Here is a 21,051-nt window from a genome sequence, read left to right as displayed (position 1 = left end):
CGCCCCAACCTCCTCCCCACCCCTCCCCCCAACACCACCACTCCCTTCCCCTTCCTTCAACCAACCCCTGCCCCCACCCCCTCTCCCCACTCCCCAACCTCCTCAGCAGTAGCGCAGCAATGAGTGAAATTAACCCAACGGACTGGCTTCAAAAAATCAGAACTCTCAGCCTGAAAGTTATGATTTTTTTTAAGGCTGTCTGCCAGGTCCTATACTCTGGCTACCCAGCATGGATGACAAGAACTCTGTTTAAAACACCGAGCCCGAGCCCCAGTGTTTGGAACCATCTGCACCCTCCTCTCCCAGACCCTGGTTGGAGGTGCCAAAGTGGCACTTCGGGGGGTGTGGTGCTGTGAGGAGTGATGGTTGGAGGCCTGATATGTGCAGCTACCCGAGAGATAACAGTATTATGCAGGCTGTGGTGCCCGTGTCCTGGATCTAACCATCCGCTTCACCATCATCCTCTTCTTCCTGTGCCATCTGTTGCTGTGAGAAAGAAGGGTAGAATCCAGAAATGGGTGAGCATCACACTTCTTGGGATTAAGGAGACAGAAAAAGGTGTGGAAAATTGGTGAGTCACCGAGACACCAGGGAAACAGTGTAAGTGCCCAGTCAGTAACCTAGTATCAGAGAGATGCCACCAACTTAAGCATCTCCCACAGCAAGCTGCCCCACCAACTAGATGGCCTTCTCCTTGAAGGAGGGCAGGTACTTAAGGTTGAACACCCATCCTTCGTTGCCCTGCTTGTGTCTGGGAGTGTGTGGCAATTTGTCTTGGAGAAAGCTGGAGTGAAAGAGGGTAAGGCTAGCAGTTGAGTATGTGCCAAGTCATGTAGGAGATGTGCAGTAAACAACATAGGGGCATGAAGTTGTTAAATTAAATGATTTTGGGATTGTGCATATAGGTAATTGTTGGGAGGAGAGCTGAGTAGCCTTGTACAAGATATTGAGTTGGAGCCAACCCCTTAACTAGGAAGCACTGTGAAGAGTTAATTGGGCAAATGTTGTTTTGAAAAGGTGGTGGAGTGTGTGTTTGTACTCAGGGTGGCCAGGAAAGAAAAGAAAAAGATGTGCAGTGGTTTACTTTGCCTGTCCAGCTGAAGACTTGGAATTGTTTATAGCATTCTTCTCCACCCCCCCACCCTGCCCACGGGATGAGGGTGTTGACAGTCATTGTCAGTGCCACATCAGGGTATCAAGAATTCAGTGACTTGGGTTACCCAAGAGTTTGTGCTGCTTTCAATGCCCTCCAGGTGCTCGAAGGTCTGAATGAATGACGTACATTCTTCTTCCATGGTTTTGTTCCTCCTGGGCAAAGATTGTGCATGAGTGACCATAATTCTTTATATTTGCAACATAAGTATTGGCAGGATATGCAGTGACATGAAGTGAAAGAGCCAACTGTTCCTTTCTTATCTGGCATGGTAGGATAGCGGTTCATGCCCTTGATGCCCTACAGACAGTTATGAATCCAAGCCTCATGTTGTAGGAGTAGGACTGGTTAGCTCAGTTGGTTAGAGGGTGATGTTTAGTAATGCCGACAGTGCTGGCTTAATACTGTATTGGCTGACATAGTTTTTGTACTCTTCTACTTGCCCTATTGTAATATCATGGCATCGAGCCATGATTAGCAACTGAGACACGAAGACGCTACATAAAGAGAGAGAGAGAGAGATTGTTGTGGAAAGTGCACAGCAAAGGCTGAGGAAGGCAAGTAAAATCAGCTCTAGACAGCTCCCACGTACATCCTAGCAATGGATTTCTAGAAGACAGCTTCTATTTCAACCCCTTTAACCAGGAGATTTTATGTGACTCACGGATTCTTATGCAAGTTTATACGTGGTGTGCCTACTGATAAAAATTGTTATCCTATAGTATTATTGTATTTTTAATTACACGATAAGGTTAAATCTGACTTTTGCGACAGTGTAAAATCGCAGACCATTTTATATCTCTTTCCATATTTATTTCCATTGTCTATTCCACAAAGTGAAAATTACCCACAATACTTACCCTGTCCTTGCATAGCAAAATCTGTTTGTTTTGTAGAGAACCATAATATTTCAGGGTTAAAAGACAATTTATTGTTAATACAATTTACTGGCCTTTTACATGATGTACAAAAACCATGCAGCATGTACTTATTCATATCTTACCAAAGATTGGTGAAATGGCATAAAGATATTCCTATGCGTGCAGTCTGGAGGATAAAAAATCTTTTCTGCACACCAATATTGCATGGGCAGTTGATGCCAATTTAGTCTAGATACTGCAAAATTAGGCCATTTGCCAGATTTTATAAGATATGTTTCCTCACAGGCATTCATAATACTTTCAACACTCTTGTGATTCAAAGCATTGCATATAAAAAGATGTTTCACCACTTAATTTTTCTTGGCACTTCATGTACAAAACAAGGATAGTTGGAGGAAAAAGGTTGAACTAGCAACGTTTGCCTCTTTTCCCAGGATCTGCTTATCTGCTTCTCTTGACAGAACCATGTGGGTGTGGTACATTATTATTTTAGAACACCCTGCCACTGCAAATTGACAGATTATGCAACAACTTTGAAATATGTAACGTCTGCTTTTTTCAGGATTTAGAAAATGGTGTGGGTGTGTTTGGCGGGGGCGAGGGGGGCGGGGTGGGGGGGGGGGGCAGGCGGCAGGTGTGGGGAGGTGGATGGTTGGGATCAAGTGGGAAGTAAAATTTGAAGAAACTTTAATCAGAACTGCAACCTCTAACATGCCCATTAACAGGGGCCCGTTTGGCTGCATGCAAGATACCCACTCACTGGAGTCGTGATGATCATTAGGACAGACTGAGTGGTAATTACCACAGCTGTTAAACTCATCAACACATGGTAATGAGGGGATCTATAATTGAAATAAACAGGCATTTGAGTTTAATGTCTCAAGGGTTTCAAGGCTCAGGAAACACAGTGAAAAAGGTCTCGGCTCTGAAGAAGAGTCTAGACTCGAAACATTAACTCTGTTTCTCTCTCCACAGATGCTGCCAGACCTGCTGAGCTTTTCCAGCATTTTCTGTTTTTATTACAGTGAGAAAGGGGCAAGCTTTAGATCATTTCATGAGGATCTCTCAACTCGAGATTGTCCAAACTTAATAAAGGCTCAGTTCTTACAGCTGCTTTTGTCAGTTTGCTCTGGCAAATGTTTCACATAAAGTTCTTGTCAGCGTAGAGGTTTGGGAGAAGCTTGGAGGCTTTCAAACAGATGTTGAGGGTGGCGCATGTATATTTTACACCACATTGGATGAGGAAGACAATATCCAGCCATTGCAGCAACAACATTCTTTGGTAGGTTTAGCTGGTGCTTAGGAGGGAGATGCACAGGGCAGAGGATCAGAACAGTAGAGAGGAGAGCCACAGAGGGATTGAGGTCACAGAAAGCACTATCCACATGGGAGGGTCTACTGACAGAAGCTCAGCTTCCTTGACCTATATGAATGTCAATGTTTCTGCAGGCTCAGATTGACATGACAGATGCTTACAAACACCTGCGCCTCCTTTGAGAATAGTTTCTCCCTGCTCGAGCTGATGACCATGCATTGCCTGCTGCTGTCAAAGTCACTACCTCCATCAATTCCTTTGTCTCAGGCTCCTTCCAGTGTGTCCCAGATACATCTCAAGTGTCTCAGTCAGCTGCAAATAAAGGTATAAGGCAAGTCACTGATGGATTGTGTCAGGATGTCGACTTATATCAACTTTCTCTGACTATAGCCAACATGAGTGGGCAGTCAGATTCATCTCTCTGGCTGCCTTTCCGCAGCTTGAGGGCACAATGGATTATCAAAACCCACCTGGTTTAAATATTGCAATGAAATTTGATGTATCTGGTGACACACTGGAAGGAGCCTGAGACAAAGGAATTGATGACTTTGACAGCAGCAGGCAATGCATAGTTATCAGGACAAGCAGGGAGAAACTGTTCTTGAAGGAGGCCGCAGGTGTTTGTAAGCATCTGTCACGTCAATCTGAGCCTGCAGAAACACTGACCTTCATATAGGTCAAAGAAACTGAGCTTCTGTCAGTGTCATCCATCGTGACAACACGAGCACCACCACATCAACCAGGAGTATTTATCGACCACAAAGGATTTTATACCATCAGTGGGCAACTATTGTGCTACCACAAGGAAAGGTTCATTCAAGTGTCTGCTGGATTCCCTGAGAGCTCTCGCAATATCTTTGTGCTGTGGCAGTCCAATATTCCAGACCTTTTCATTTCAAGAAGCAAACTAATGAGTTAGCACATAGATCACAAGGGATATCCCCTTCAAACTTTGACACCTGTGAGGAACCGCACCAATGAAATTCAGGAGCACTATAACAAGAGGCACATGACAGCCAGCTGTGTCATTGAGCAAGCCATTGGAATGTTGAAAATGTGCTTCAGGTACCTCTAGTCCTGGAGCTTCCCTTCAGTACTCATCAGTGAGGCTCTCCAGAATGACAGTGGTGTGCTGTGTCTTACCCAACATTACACAGCAAAGAGGAATTCAGGTTGTAGAGGATGAAAGCATTCATAAGACCTCTTCTGATGAGAGGGTTGAAGAAGAGGAGCAGGCATAATATAAAGATGGGGCAATCATTGCCAGACCAGCCACGTGCGTTGCTAGCAGGGAAGACCTCATAAATCGAAGGTTAATTTAATTATTCTGAAGCAGTGAAAGCTAACACCACCGTCCTCCCTTCCCCACTCCCCATCCACCACCAATCCTTTTTCCCCCTCCACTGCCACCTCCACTCTTTGAATAAAACAGCCCTTCAACCATTCATCCACTCACTGCACATTTGACCAGTGGGACCCGCCATGTACTGTCATTTATCATTAAACAAGTGAAAGGGCAAGTTGGGACTTGGTAGGCAATAATGGGCAAGACTTGGAAGTGGTGCCCATCAATAATTTTTTATGGCATTAACAAAAAGGAAACTTAGCAATTTAACATTTTATTAAAAAACCCATATGCATACACTTAGTAAATTACAATTTCTTCAACTCACTCTCCCTAATGCTTCTGCAGGATGCATCCTGTGAGGCATCAGCAGAGATTGAAGCAGGCTGCTCAGATTCCTGCCCTGACTGTTCAGAAGCTTTTGGCCCATGCCTTCTAGGTTTTGGAGTCCCTGAGGGCCCCACTAAAGACAATTCTACCTGCACCTGTGCAGGAGCAGATGTGGCTATCAGGAGACGAGGCAACATGATGGGTACTGGCTGAGGCGGGACAACGGGTAAGAAGTGAGAGCTTTCTGAGTGGAACTCCCAGTTTGCTATCATCCCTGTCCTGGACCAGCGCCACATCATTCCTACCACTCTGCTGCGTATCAGCTTGATGAGGATTAATGACATATTGTAAGGATGCTGCTAATGGATATGTCATTCTGTTTAAGACGGAAGACATGTTGGCATCTAAAGAATGCACGGCTGTGGTTAGGGTCTACATGAACTCTTTTGAGAGCTGGACTTGAAGCTCTTGCAATTCCTCTGCCCCAATCCGCTAGTTGGGACCCATCCTATTTGTGTTGCAGAGGGTGTGCAGGGAACGTTTGTTAGTACCTCCACAAAGTTGCTGATGTGTCGCTATTATCCTTTTTAATGATGACCCCCTGTCCAACTCAGTGTCGCTTGGAGAGGATTACCCATCTTCCCGCTTACACAGATTCTCTTCAGCTGTGCCTGCCATAGGCGTCTGCTCGTGCTCTTTTGTGAATTATGAATCAGAAGGTGAAAATCCAACTCGCTGTCAGTGAACCTGCCAAAGTGAGAGTATTTGCGCATATGTATGGCTGTATGCTTGATGCATCCTCTGAAGGAACGAGATCCTCTGATGAATAGTCCTCATACATCTCCAGTGACACTTACTTTACATGTGAAGGCCTTAAAAGGCAAAAGACAGGAATATGAATTAGTTGTGGCAAGGTCACAATCTTGACAATCACCACTCAGATACTCATTGCTCAGTCATTGATGAAAAGTCAGCATAAGTGTGTCAGGGATAATTTTAAATTCTGTCACCAGTTATTGCAAATTCCCTGTCTCTCCATCCTCAATTGAGAGTAGTCCAAATGTGTTACTTATGTCCATGGTGTTCTCCTCTGCATCTGTGAGCTAGACTATTTGTGGTGGCCCACTTTCAGTCCTCACCTCTCTTGCATTTGTGCTGTTTCCTAAAAGAGGTGAAAAAAGCAGACTTGTGAGTGACTGAAGGTAAGTTATTTGATGCAGTGCATTCAGTGAGGGTGACTATCGGTCAGATGCATCACATAGCATAAGTATTGGGATGAGTGGCAACAGTAGAGATGAGGAAGTGCATAGAAAGTGAAGGAAGGCTGGTGATGAATCATAAGTAGGTGTGAGGAGTGATGTGTTGTAGTACACTGGGCAGGACAAAGTGAGATTGATGGGGTTGTACACCACAGGATATAGGTAAATCAGTTGACCTACTCAGTTTTCCTGACCTGGGCATTAAACCACTTCCTGCACTGCATCTGAGACTGGGGCACAATGCTTCTGCTCACCTCCTCAGTCACTTCCAACCACACCTTCTTGGGGCAGCAGAATTCTTGCTCGCATTTCTGGGGAGGAGTTTGCCCCTCCTGTTCCTGACTGCACATAACAATAATTCCAAGGAAGCAACATTAAATCTGAATGTTGCCCTTGCTCTTTGTCAGCTCATTTTAAACATCTCCTGGCTCCTCCAAATGATCTTTTTGCATTGTTCCTTTGAATAGTGGAATTGAGATTGCTTCCTGTGGGTGCATTTTAACACCTGCTACATAGCTTGGAGATGTGAAAGCTGGGAGGAAAATTTAATGATTGAATCAAGTCAAAATCAGAGAATTCGATCTGTGAATTTTACTTCAGAGTTTTGTAATCTTAACCCACTCCACAACACCCCCGCCACTCCTCTTTGCTTTTAGAGCCAACCTCTGCATTAATATTGGAGCCTAGATTTCTACAATATGGAGCCTGATTTTAACTATGTGCAAGTGGGGGGATTTTGAATGAGTTAAAATCTTCCCCATGTACTCTGTTTATCTGGTTATTATTTGAATTCCCATAAAGTTTTAAAACTTACTTAAATTTTAAACAAATTTTGCTACAATATGTAGCTGCAGCCAGACACTTCTCTTTCCCTCACCGTCTCCAGACAGTAAATATATTGAGCAGAAAAATATATTGGCTTTCCTTGGAGCTAGCAGACACCAAGTTATCAGAATAGCAAATGTGCTAAACCACAAAAACCCAAAGCAGCAATGATCCACATAATGCTATGTATGCTAATATAAAAATGGCCTTCACCTGCATGTTATTACTTGCATGAATGCGGTCTTTTGCCAACTGACAGCCAGGTTGTCCTTTATTGCATATTGTCTAAGTATACAGAAGTATCTGAAGAACTGAGTGTATATATACACACACGTCTCTACAAAGTACTGTACAAAGAAAATCCAATAGAATTCAACTCTAGCAGGCACATACACTTTGTAATTAGTTATAAATGTATCAATAAAACCTGATGTTCAGTAAACTTTGCATATGTATATGTGTTTTGGTTTTGACCAATTGTAGACAACATTGAAAAGAAAGAATTTGCATTTTGTGTAGCAGCTCAGCATCAAGAGACTGAGAATCCTGTACAAATTTCTTACTTTCTACTTTTGACATGAATAATTTTCATTGTTACTCCACATCTAGATTGTGGTGGGTTACTACTGTTTAATTAGCCTTGCTTAGAATGCCATACTTAAAACACTTAGCAGATGACATATCAACATCTTACAGTCATTTCCTCCACTTTTGTGCGGGAAGCATTTGCAAGCTGCAAAGGCATGATTGGGCTGAACTTTAGATAAGGTGGAAGAAGTCATAGTCATTTTCAGCAAACACAGACTTTCCAGATTCAGTGCTTTACAAGTTGTGCTGTGGCTTATGTGCTGCATCACACGGAGGTAGAATTTGTGCATCCCCAGTTTCTACCATACTGTCACATGAACTCCACAGAGAGGAAAGTTGGTCATCCTGAACCAGTGTTGCACAATTCCTAGGAGCTAAATATCGAGAAGCATTGATGGAGGAAGGCAACATTCCAGCAGTCGATGGTTGTTCTTATGGGAAAATCTTCAGCTTGATGCCAATTTTTGTCTGATTACGCTTCTCTGAGGTGCCTTGTGATGTTTTCCTATGTTAAATGCAGTATATGAATGCAAGTTGTTGAAAATTAAAATACTGTTTTAGTTCAATTGTGATCTTGAACCTGAAGTATTCCAATAAGGTTCCCAAAAATATAACCTTAGATTACCTTTAACGTGTTGTTGTGTTTTTACTAATGACTTTAGAGCTCCAGGATTAAGTGCTTCTTCTGTAAAGCTAGGGGAAAGTCCTGTTTATCAGTAGCTCTGCAAACGCTTTGTACCTTGCTTTGGCATATTTGTAGCCAATTCATCACATTTAGTTAACCCTGTCTTTTAATTAAAGTAGCTTTCTGTCAAAGTGAGAAGCAAATCTATAATCCCTTCTAATATCTAATCTCACTGCTTCTCAGCTGTACAGAGTAGCAGCCTTCACAGGATTTAATTCAGTGAGAACAGGAGAGGGAGTTGGGATCAAATTTATTGTGTTTTAAGCTACATTCTCAACCTTTATCTCCAACCAAACATTTTTGTAAACTTGTAAGGAGTTTTAGCTGGCACTGAATGACCACTTCAAGAGGAAACTGCAGGAATGGAAAGGTCACTTCCCTCAGCCACAATAATAAGGTTCAGGATGTCCTGCACAGAATCAGCTTAGTATCTTATCGGATGTTAGATATAGAAATTAATCCTTAATGTGTTAAGGACAATGGATAAGTCTATGATTATAGGACTGCAATTGATGTAACTAGCATTAGGTAATAAAAAATAGCTGTTTTTCTAACTCCTCGTTCTGGTCAGAAATATAATTTGTGTAGGAAAAGGGAGAAATGGGAACTGCTTGCCTTTGAATTCTTACAGGCAGCTTGTGAGACTGACCAAGTTAAAGCAGTTATCCACAGGGAATAGAGTTTCAAGCCATGTTTGAAGCTGTGGCATCCAATAGAGAATAGTTCCTGTTTTAAAAAAAAACAAAAATGGAAATATGCTACATATGTGCAGTTGCTATTCATTACCTTTGCTTTTGAGTACAGTATGTTATGCCCACATTATTTGAGCATTTTTAAAACTCACACTAAATTTGCCCTGTCGTCATTTATCAGTCAAAGTAAGTCGGCACAAAACAAGCAAACCATCGTGTTCGATGGTTTTAAAGAATCAGAATGGTTCTGTCCTGATCAGTAATGATCTTGGTTTTCTCATATCATTGATCATACTTGTGTTGTTCAGGCGTAGTTGGGTTGACTCTCGAGGTCAATGAGGAAGGTGATGTACTGATTAATCCTAGACATTGGTGCTCTATTAATACAGCTGGACTGCAGACGGGGAGATGTGGGATACATCCTCTCTAGAAGATGAGAAGGAGCTGGGGCAAAGACATTAAGGACTGTGGTGACTTTGAGAGTCATTGACAATGCATGGTTCCCTGTTCCAGCAGATAGCAGGTTCTGTTGGCTTAAGGTTTTAGTGGCAGGTTGGACTGTGGATGATGGGACCTCCTTTATTTTGTATTAAAGTAGTATTAGGATCCTAATTTCATCACAGGACCATCATATACATAAATTAATAAGGCCTTGCCTTTTGAGCTTTTATGGCATTGTCAGACATTCAAATTAATTTACAATTGTGGCTTATTTTATTGAATGTCGCTCTAAAATATTAATGTAGCTCCCTATATTTAAATGAACTTGCAAACTATCGTCATTAATGTTCATGTAAATGCCACTCATAACATTCCACAATTTTGAGAGCCCTGATATATTTTCATTTCTCTCTGTATACGTTTTATTAAAACAAAGTTTTAACCTTAAAGAATAAGGAAGAGAAATACAATTTGCAATTTTCAGAATATCATTTGAAATGATGGGAGCATGTGTTCCATTTGTTGAACTCATGATCTCAGGCCTGGAAATGCTGTGGAGAAGTATGATGGCTCCCCAAAATGAAGGAGTGAAAACTAGTCTACATTTCACACACCATCTAGTGGTTAATTCAAGATCAGCATTGGCAGAAGCTTTCAGATTACCTTGTTCTGGATTAATGCTTGGTGTAGAGGAAGCTAACAAAAGGGAGAGAGAGGCAATGAGGAAATGGGCAACTGTTTGTAAATGTCAAAGTACAAATGTCACTATAATCTTTTGTTAAATTATCATTCTTCCAATTCTATCCACCCAGGAGAAACTATGGGGGGAGTTTTCACATGTGAGGGGAGGTGAGTTTGGGTGTGCGCGGGGAGATAAATCCCCAAAAAGTGACTTTGGGTTGGGATCACAATATCATTCAGCTCTTTCTGGGTTTCACCCGGGATGGTTTGAAGGTGAGTGGGGAATCCCCACTCTTGAGGCTTTCGGGTAAGTCATTTAAATATTCAAATAGATCATTAAGTTCTGTTTTAATCAAGGATTCTGACTTTAACAGCCAGAGACCTATTTCCCACATCATCAGCAGTTTGCCAGGGTCACTGAGGTGAGTGCACAGTGGGGGATGTTTCTTCATTGAAACTGATAGGCTAAGAAGCCTTTTATCAGTGGAACTGAAGAGCTACAGCCATGGCCAGGTGAGATGTTGCTGCTCACTGCGCTATTCCTCAGCGAGTGCTTTCAATGTTTGACAGGTGATTGCCAACTTCTTGGATGTCACTCACCTGTCTTGCACTTCCCTCACCTTCAGCTGCACTTCCATGTTGCCTTTATAACAGCATAGGAATAGCTTATGCAAGTCTTGCACCTCTGACCTCTGGCCAGACCTCTGCTGCTGACTTTCTTGGTCACTTCCATCCATACCTGCTTGATTGGAGAGGTTCTCGTCTTCCTCTTGTCCTTAGGAGAGCTCACCTCACCGCAGCCCCTCAGATCTTGCAGCAGGACATCCAGGTAAGAGTGAGAGATCTGAGGTGCAGTTTTCCCAAGTCTACTCTCCATTCCCCTGTTTACTAAAACCTCAAAAATCCATGTCCAGTTTTCCCATTCTAACCCATGCCATGGCCCCTTCAATTAAAAATCCTTCCCTTTGACAGATTGAGCATGCCATCCCGCCAGCCCTCTCTGATTAGCTAGGGAACCCGGCAGCAGGCTGCTAATATCGTGGCTCTGGGAAAGAACCTCAGCAAAGCCTGCTGGAAACTGTCAACAGGCTCTTGACCGACTCCTCCTACCGTTTTAGCAGGGGTCATCAATTAAAAATTCTACCTATGGTTCTGCTGTATGTACATCACCTTAAAATTCACTTCAGTTACTTAATTTGTGTTTCCTGCTATTTCAGGTGTGAAAATGTTCGTGTGTACAAGTTGGGTCTCTTAGCAGGTTTTTGGTGGGCTCTTGCTCTATTGTGCTGGATTAGTGATAACCTTTTCTGTGAACTTTGGTCTGCATTCAACTTTCCATACCTACATTGTGCCTGGTGAGTTGCGTGCTAACAAAATTATTATTTGAAGTAATGATAATTCTGCCTTATTAATTTATTCTCCATGTTACACTAAAGTAAGACTGGCATGAAATAGGGCAAATAACAGCGACCATGCCACTTTAAAAGCTTTTCTTGTATTGGCCCCAATGGCCATCTGACCCTCCTTGATGTAAAGTTATGTAAGTGGAGCAAGTACAAAGTAATCCTCAGTTCTTATACAGGTAATGGGTAGCAGAGTCTTTCTGTTCCTCTCCTATAGGTAAAGACTCCAACACATTCTTCACTGATCAGGAGGCACTAAATTGTGTCCCCTTAGATGTTGCCTCTTGATTAATATTCTGGACACACTACATTTGCAGTTCTTGCCTTCGTTGCTCATGTTAGTGGGAATAGGACTTAGTGTATTGGAGCATACATACCAGGGCACATAAAGAGACTTGACCATGGGCTTGGCCTTCTGAAGGGAAATTAGGGATGGGCAACAAATGCTGGTCCAGCCTGTGATTCCCACATTCCGTGAAAGAACAAAAAAAAAGACTGCACAATTCCAGGAAGATTCGGGTGAAGAAAATTTCCTCTTACACTAACTAACAGCGATCAACCAGTCTGAATCTCCTGTAAATGGAAAGGGATTCAGGGAACTAGATCTGGTTTATTGACTTCAAGCAGCACCTTAGAACTGATAGTTTGGCTTTAGAAAGCTAGCCTGATAGAACAGGGTTTATATTTTATTCATGCATGGGATGTGGACATAGAAGGCAAGGCCAGCATTTATTGCCAAACCTGAATTGCCCTTAAGCAGGTGGTGGTTAACCGCCTTCCTGAACTGCTACTGCCGAAGAGCTACACTCATAGTGCTGTTAGGTAGGAAGTTCCAGGACTTTGACCCAGTGATGATAAAGGAATTGCAATATATTTCCAAGTCAGAATGACATCTGACTTGCAGGGGAACTTGCAGGCTGTGGTGCTCTCAAGCACGTGCTATCCTTGTTCTTTTAGGTGGTGGAGGTCACAAATTTAAAAGGTGCTGTCAAAGAAGTCTTGGTGAGTTGCTGCAATGCATTTTGTAAATGGTACACACTGCTGCTACTTTGTGCCGGTAGTGCAAGGAGTGAATATTTGTGGGGTTGGGGTGCCAATCAGACCTTCCCTGCTTTGTCTGGATGAAGCCTTAAGTATCATTCGCGTGGCATTCATCCAGGGCAGTGGAGAATTTTCCAATATGCTCCTGACTTGTACCTTATAAGATGGTGGAAAGGCTTTAGGGAGTCAGTCACTGCAGAATTCCCAGCCTCTTACCTGATTTTGTACCCACCATATTTATGTGGCTGGCTCAGTTACGTTTCTGGTCAATGATGATTCCCAGCTTTTTGATGGTGTAGGATTCAGTGATATTAAATGCCACTGAAAGTCAAAGGGAGGTGAGTAGACTGTCCCTTGGTGGAAATAGTCATTGCCTCTTACTTATGTGGTATGAATGTTACCTATCAGCCTAAGCTTGAAAGTTATTCAGATCTTCCTTCATGCAGACAGCTTCATTATCTGAGGAGTCTTGAATTGAACAGAATTATTGTTTGTCCCAAAATACCAGAAAGTTTACAAAGTGAAGTGTCAAGAATCAATATGTTTTGGAGGAAGGCATGCTCTGAGGACTCTACAAGGAAGTAAATATATCTTACTGAGTTTCCATCAAGCTACAAGGACAATACTGTTATGGTTGAGGAGCACTTACACCTTGCAGATTTAACATGTAAAATGGAAGCAGTTCTTCTGTTGATGGCATGGTTTTCATTACACTATGCCAGGAAATGAGATGCTGCCAACTATTTTCTACTTGCAAATAGTGTTGAATTAGGTGGATTCCAAGTTCACTAATGACCTACATCATTATTGATTAGTGTATTAGCTGTATTCAGAAAGAGAAGCAAGGACAGGCAACTTTCATTTGGAATTTGAATTTGGTTTTCAGTAAACTAATAAGAAAATCTTTTGATCCTATGAGCTACTATACCAGATGTTAATTTGGCACAAAACATTAATGAGTTGCATGCTTCAGTGATGGACCCACTATACAAAAGTGCAGTTTACAGCAGTAGCAAATTCAGAAATTACTGAAAAGGAATGTGAATGCTGAAGGCAGGAAATTTATTTTCTTACAGGAATCTGGGAGCATGCCTTCCCCAGAACATTTTGATTTTTGACACTTTGTGAACTTTTATTTCAGGGCATACAATTATTCTGCCTTGCAACCCAAATATAATTTCTCCTGCAAGGATTACAAATATTTCAAATATGAAAATAAACATAGTTGTATGGATTTCAGTACAACTTTACAGGATGAAGTTGAAATGGTTGAGTCAACACCCTTTGTTAAAATAGTGGATGGAGAAATGCCAAATGAACATGTTAAGCAATAATGGATTATTGTTGACAAGAGTAGTTCGTAGCCTAAGTTGTCCTTTTGAACCTGCCAAAAATGTTTACATTTTTGTACTGGAAATTAAAATCATTACATGTTGATATTATTGTAGAAAATAATAAAGTATGCAAAACAATTCTTTGCAGAAACAGGAAAGGAGCATTCAATTTGTTTACCTGACTGGCTGCCCCTAGTCCAGCACTGACATTATATTGGGCAGGAATTTTCGGATGATGGGGTGTAGAAGGAGAGTTGAGATTTGGGACTTGTTCTCTAATTAGCAGGGCGTGCCTAATAGTGTTTACCAAGGATCCTTAGTGGGGCCTCAGTTTTGCACCATGTGTACTAATGAATTTTATGGAAGAATCACAGAATCTTAACGGCACAGAAGGAAGCCATTCGACCCATCGTGTCTGCACCGGCTCTCCAAATGATCATTATGACCTCGTGTCATTGCCCTGCCTTTTCTCCGTACCTTGTTTCTATTTAAATAATCATCTAATGCCCTCTTGTATATCCAAGTTTGCAGATAGCACTAAGCTAGGAGGCACAGTAAGTTATGTGAATGGTAGTAAGTAGTTACAAAGTATTTATAGATAGACTAATTGGACAGGCAAACTCTATTGTGGATAGTGTTTAATGAAGCCATTAATGTGAAGAAGCACAGGTCCGAAAAGGAAACAAAAAGGTTACTGGAGTACTGGTGTTCAACTTAGGTGCTTGGAATTCAAAAGTGACGCTTCAGTTGCACAGGAGCTTGGTCAGACCCCAAACTGCATTCAATTTTGGGTGCACAATCTCAGGGCAGATATATTGGCCTTGGAAGGGTGCAACACAGATTCACCAAATAATAAGAGTTCAAATTATTAAACTATAAGAGCAAATTGCATAAACTTGGCTTATATTTCCTTGAGTTTAGGAAGTTGGGGTTGACATACTTAAGCTATTTAAAAATGATGAAGGGACTCAATAGAGCAGATAAACAGAAGCTATTTCCTGGTGAATCCAGAACAAAGGCTTAGTCCTAAAATTAGGAGTGAAATCAGCAATCATTTTTTTCCCCACAAAGGATATTGAAACTCTGGGACACAATTTCCCAAAGGGTTGTGGATGCTGTGACAATTGAAAATTTTGTAACCAAGACAGATACATGAAAAATGTTGAAAAGAAAGCCTGAATTGAAACAGTTACAAATTCAATATCCCAAATATTCAAATCAAATAATTCAAACCAGGGAACAAGCTGCTCATTATGGTTAACCACAACACAACTCTGTCAACAAAAAGTAAAAATTATTATCTGTATATAACAGTAAGTAAGGATATGTTTTGTGTGCCGTAGCAAATAACATGCCTTTGTGTCATAGGCAGTGACTCACCTCAAGACTGAAATAATGCTGTAAATTTCAGGGAAGAAACTCAGTGGCCCAGATCTTCCAGCCTTCCAATAGTTGGAGACCAGAACAGAAGGTGTGCTATGGGATCCCTCAGAAGTCCCAATGCAAGGACTCTGTGGAAATTGCCCAGGAAGTATAGGGGTCTGGCACATATAGGGTTAATGTGGGATTGAGTACAGCATCACCCACACAATGATGTAAGAGAGCACATGCTCCGCACCCAGGGTCAGTTTAGTGTTGGACAGAGGTGTGTGTACCAGTCAGCATGGAGACAGCGCCGAGCTTATACTCTTTGCTGTATATTTGTAAATAGTGCTAAAAGTCAATGAAGACTTACAGTTAACCTACGTATGACTATGAAGACTTCTTCAGACCTACAGAACTATAAACAGCAGCCTACAACATGGTGGCAGCTTGTGGAAAAACCCAAGGCCTCGCAGGAAATGCAGACAAAATCTAGAATGCTGAAAGACTGAGAAAAAAATCAACAAAGCTGCCTGACCTGACAAGAAGCTCCAGAAGCAGAGGCACAGAGGAAAAATCACTAGGAAAAAGCTTTGAAGAAAGGCTTGGGAGCTGGAGGCAGAAATTTAAAATTCCTTATTGCAGCAGAAGACTCCATTGAGTATCCTTTGGAAGTCCAACTTCAGATCCCTGAGTGCAGAGTCAGCTATCAAAGCAGGTGTGAGCTAAATCTTTTTATACTCCAGGATACAGCAAGCCCTGAGAAACTTTTAAATAGGTCAATGGTCAGAAATTGCTGTTTAAAAACTCCATTGGAAAAATCTGATTAACGGGTCAACGTCCGAACATGTGGCGTGATAAAGAATCAGCTTTAAGAATCGGTAAAGGCTAGGATTCGACGCTTTTGCGACCCTAAAGCATAGCGCTGAAATGGAGAAGTCTGCAGCTAGTCGATCCAAGCAGCCATTGTTTAAAATTTTTTCAAGGCTGTGCGCAAGAACAACCTCCAAACATACAGGAAGAACCAGCAGTGACAGACCCTACTACTCTTCTGAAAGTAGTGCAAACGAGATATGGAAGGGTTATAAGGCTTCCAGATCATCTGAACCTTTGAATTCAAGGACTTGAAGGAGGGAGACGGAGTAGTGATAATGTAGTAATGACTATGTAAATGTATGATAGTAATAACAATGTAAGACATAAGGTAAACTATAATCACTGAAAATACATTGGCTAAAGACTTTGGGGGGAGGTGTAGTTTAAGGGTCTGGCACATATAAGGTTAATGTGGAACTGAGTTCAGTACTGCCCACACAGTGATGTAAGAGAGCACATGACCGGCACCCAGGGTCAGTTGGAATGAGCTGTGTATACCAGCCAGCATGGAGACAGTGCCTTGCTTACACCCTTTATTGTATATTTATAAATAGTTCTAAATATCAGTTAATCTACGTGTGACTACAAAGGCTTCTTCAGACCTACCAAACGGTAACCAACATCCTACAACACATGGGACCCTCGATAAAGTCTCCAGTTATAGTCAGAGACTTCGGAGATTTCTGACTCATTTAACTCGGTAGTTAAGCAGGAAATTTTAGACTGAAAAAAACATGTCTAAGTCCTGGGTAACTATACAATTGATCCCCTGATTACCCTCTGACCCTCCGACCTTCCTGACCCCGACTGCCCTTCCGACTCCCACCCGGGTACTCCGACCTTCCTGATCCTCTGATCCCCCTGACATGCACGACCCTCTAACTCCCCCCAACCCTCTGGTATCCCAGCCCTCTGATCCTCCAACCCCTAACTCATGTGATCCTCCATCTCCCTCGACCCTCCAACTCCTTCTGATCCTCCAACTCGGCTCAACCCTCCAACTCTCCTCCAGCCCATTTCTGAAGAGGCCTGATTCGGAAATCCAGGCCAGAAATGCGCAGCTCCTGCATTGGATAAGAAAACGTGAACGGAGTGGCAATCCGATGGTGATTGCCACTCTCTGGAAGATACGACTCAATGTTCTCTTGATGTTATCTCAACTCTGAGCTGCATTATGCCCTGCAAACTCTGTAATTGTTAAATTAACAGTCATGTGAAGGATCTGTAAATGATGTAAACAGCAAATGGAAGTGAGATTATATTTCAGAAAATTGGTGGCATATTAGGACTATACATAAGAACATAAGAACTAGGAGCAGGAGTAGGCAATTCAGCCCCTCGAGCCTGCCCCGCCATTCAATACGATCATGGCTGATCTCATTTCGGCCTCAACTCCAATTTCCCGCCCTTTCAACCCGTTACTAATTAAAAATCTGTCTATCTCCTCCTTAAATTTATTCAGCGTCCCGACATCCACTGCTCTCTGAGGTAGTGAATTCCACAGATTCACGACCCTTTAAGGAAAGTAATTCCTCCTATTCTTTGATTTAAATCTGCCACCCCTTAGCCTAAAACTATGGCCTCTCATTCTAGAATGCCCCACAAGGGGAAACATCTGCTCCATGTCTACTTTGTCTATCCCCTTTAGCATCCTATATACCTCAATTAGATCTCATCCTTCTAAACTCTAGCGAGTATAGGCCTAAACTGCTCAATCTCTCCTCATAAGACTAGCCCTGCATCTCTGGAATCAATCTAGTGAACCTCCTCTGAACTGCCTCCAATGCAACTAAATCCTTCCTCAAGTAAGGGGACCAAAACTTTGCACAGTACTCCAGATGCGGACTCACCAATGCCTTGTACAGTTGCAACAATGCTTCCCTATTTTTATATTCTATTCCTTTAGCAATAAATGCCAAAATTCCATTTGCCTTCCTTATTACCTGCTGTACCTGCATACTAGCTTTCAGCGATTCGTGCACGAGGACACCCAGATCCCTCTGCACTGAAGCATTCTGAAGTTTCTCTCCATTTAAATACTAAGTCGCCTTTTTATTCTTCTGACCAAAATGGATAATCTCACACTTATCCACGTCAAACTCCATCTGCCAAATTTTGGCCAATTCACCTGACCTGTCCATATCCATTTGTAGATTTCTTATTTCTTCATTGCAACTTCCTTTCCCACCTATTTTGGTGTCATCTGCAAATTTAGCTATGGTAACTTCTATCCCTGAATCCAAGTGATTAATATAGATTGTGAATACTCTATGTTTAGTCAAACTAACAATAAAAGTGACAGCCATGTGATAAAAGCTTCACAATTCAATAGGGAATGGACTACTAGGATAGACCGTTGGATTGTGTAGGAACAGTGGGACATTGACTGACTCATGAAAAATGTTGTCCAGTAGCTGTAAGAACTGCCTTTAGAAAAATCTTATTGCATTCTCATTATTTTTTTCCTTCTGTTTTTGTTCTAGGCATATCTTGATTTGTCTGGCTGCTTACCTGGGTTGTGTCTGTTTTGCTTATTTTGATGCTGTGTCGGAAATCCCTGAACAGGGCCCAGTCATCAAGTTCTGGCCTAGCGAGAAGTGGGCCTTCATTGGTGTTCCATATGTTTCCCTCCTTTTTGCTGAAAACAAGTCTCAGCTAAAAGTCACCTAAGAGGAAAGTGACGGATATGGCAGCACGTTATTTTGAGTACAAGCTTTGGAAAACTTTATCCCATGAGGCTGGGGGTGCCTCCCAGCTTATGTATTTTGCACCTTAGATCAAATTTATTTTCCTGCTTATACACTCCCTCAGGGGACCATACTTTAAACCGATTGAAACAAACTGTTTACGAGGGGGTGAAAGTTGCTTTTGCATCCAAATGGAAATTATGGCAGGATTACAGCATTTTTTTTTTAAAAAAAGAAAAATACGTTTCAGAAAATACTGTGAATGATCTTTTTGGAAGTTCAATAGATTTCTGTAATTACTCTTATTAGTGCAGCACTCAAAGCTTTATTTCTAAAAAATACTTTGAAGGAAAATTTGTACATGTTTTGAAAACTTCAGGGAAATTCAGCTCTCAAAAAGGTTATTTTTAGTCTCCTGGCTTGGAATGAGATTTAATGCATGCTTTTGAAGACATGCAGACCAATTTGTTGCAATATACTTTACGTCAGGAAATCAACTTTTGATGGAACCTTAAGATTTTTAAAGGAGGAAAATGATTCTATTATCATATTATTTGATTGTACAATGAGAATTTCTGAAATTTCAATCGGCCTCCTGTTCCAGTGTCAGTTTGTTAATGTAGTTTTGCTATATGATAATCTACAAAACATTTAAAGTCAAAGGTCAGGAATTTTCTCAAAGATCATTCTGTTCCACTGCTGTAATTTAAGTGGGGATGTGGTAGAAACCACATTGACACATGTAAAGGGGAGGAAATCCCCAGCCAAAGATTGATGTCATTATTGTATGTTTGAATTTACATACCATTCCTCAGGGCAATATTTCAATACTTAAAATCAGACCTGAAAGTTGTTATCATTTTTATTAATGATCACTGTAGTGATCCAGCCATCTAATACTCTGATATTCTGAGTAGACCTTTACCTGGTTTGGGAAAACTGAGGGGGAAAATTTGTTTGCATGGGCTATGCAGATTTTCATTAATTTCCCAGGGCCAGGCAGGAAGATATCGATGCTTGTCGTACACGTAGTGGCCGCTGGTGCTAGCTGTCTGCTCCTGAGAAATATATGTAGTCTGAATAGTTGTGTTACATGAACAAAATTTTCCTCCATAGTATTTTCTCTTGTCCATTTTCTATATACCCCTCTCTGGGTTGTGGCATTTTACTATGTTAAAGACACTGCATAAATCAAGATGTTGTTTTTGCTGGTGATGCGTACAAATCCTCGATGGTTTGGTGCCCTCCATAGCTCATTCAAGTTGCCATTATTAGTGTATGAGGTTTGGCTGTGCATGTTGACAAGCGTTTTGACCAGGGAGAGAACTGCCGCTGAATTTGTAATAATGTGTGTGTCTCTGGTGCTACCCTTATCAATGCAAGTAGGAAAGAAAAGACTTGCACTTTTTTTTATTCGTTCATGGGATGTGGGCGTTGCTGGCTAGGCCACTATTTATTGCCCATCCCTCCTTGCCCTTGAGAAGGTGGTGGTGCGCTGCTTTCTTGAACCGCTGCAGTCCATGTGGTGTAGATACACCAACAGTGCTGTTAGGGAGGGAGTTCCAGGATTTTGACCCAGCAACAGTGAAGGAATGGTGATATATTTCCAAGTCAGGATAGTGAGTGGCTTGGAGGGCAACTTCCAGATGGTGACGTTCCCATCTATCTGCTGCCCTTGTCCTTCTAGACGGCAGTGGTCGGGGGTTTAGAAGGTGCTGTGTAAGAAGTCTTGTGAGTTCCTGCAATGCATCTTGTGGATGGTACACACTGCTGCCACTGTGCATGGGTGGTGGAGGGAGTGAATGTTTGTGGATGAGGTGCCAATTAAGCGGGTTGCTTTGTCCTGGATGGTGTTGAGCTTCTTGAATGTTGTTGGAGCTGCATTCATCCAGGCAAGTGGAGAGTATTCCACCACACTCCTGACTTGTGCCTTGTAGATGGTGGACAAGCTTTGGGGAGTCAGGAGTTACTCGCTGCAGAATTCCTAGAATCTGACCTTATCAAGCACCTTTAATAATCTCAGGATATCCTAAAGTGCTTTTGAGCTAACCAAATACTTATTGGGCAACATTATCCCACCGTCGGGGGGGGAAGTGTGGGAGCGGACGTGCTTCCGATCGGTGCTCCCGATTGGGGGCACACCGCCATTTTAC

General features: G+C 42.0%; 1 protein-coding gene across 1 annotated transcript in view; it reads left to right on the top strand.

The window, feature by feature from the left end:
• Positions 1-19,913, top strand: part of acer2 (alkaline ceramidase 2) — a 41,626-nt gene extending 21,713 nt beyond the window's left edge. The window contains exons 4-5 of the mRNA XM_078559466.1: positions 11,413-11,550; positions 18,695-19,913. Coding sequence (XP_078415592.1) covers positions 11,413-11,550; positions 18,695-18,881 — 325 coding nt within the window. The 3' untranslated portion in view covers positions 18,882-19,913. The remainder of the gene's footprint in view (positions 1-11,412; positions 11,551-18,694) is intronic.
• The last annotated feature ends 1,138 nt before the right edge of the window (positions 19,914-21,051 follow it).

This window comes from Cetorhinus maximus, chromosome 2 (assembly GCF_964194155.1).
Source record: "Cetorhinus maximus chromosome 2, sCetMax3.hap1.1, whole genome shotgun sequence".
Classification (NCBI taxonomy): Eukaryota; Metazoa; Chordata; class Chondrichthyes; order Lamniformes; family Cetorhinidae; genus Cetorhinus; species Cetorhinus maximus.
This window is presented reverse-complemented; position numbering and strand designations above follow the sequence as displayed.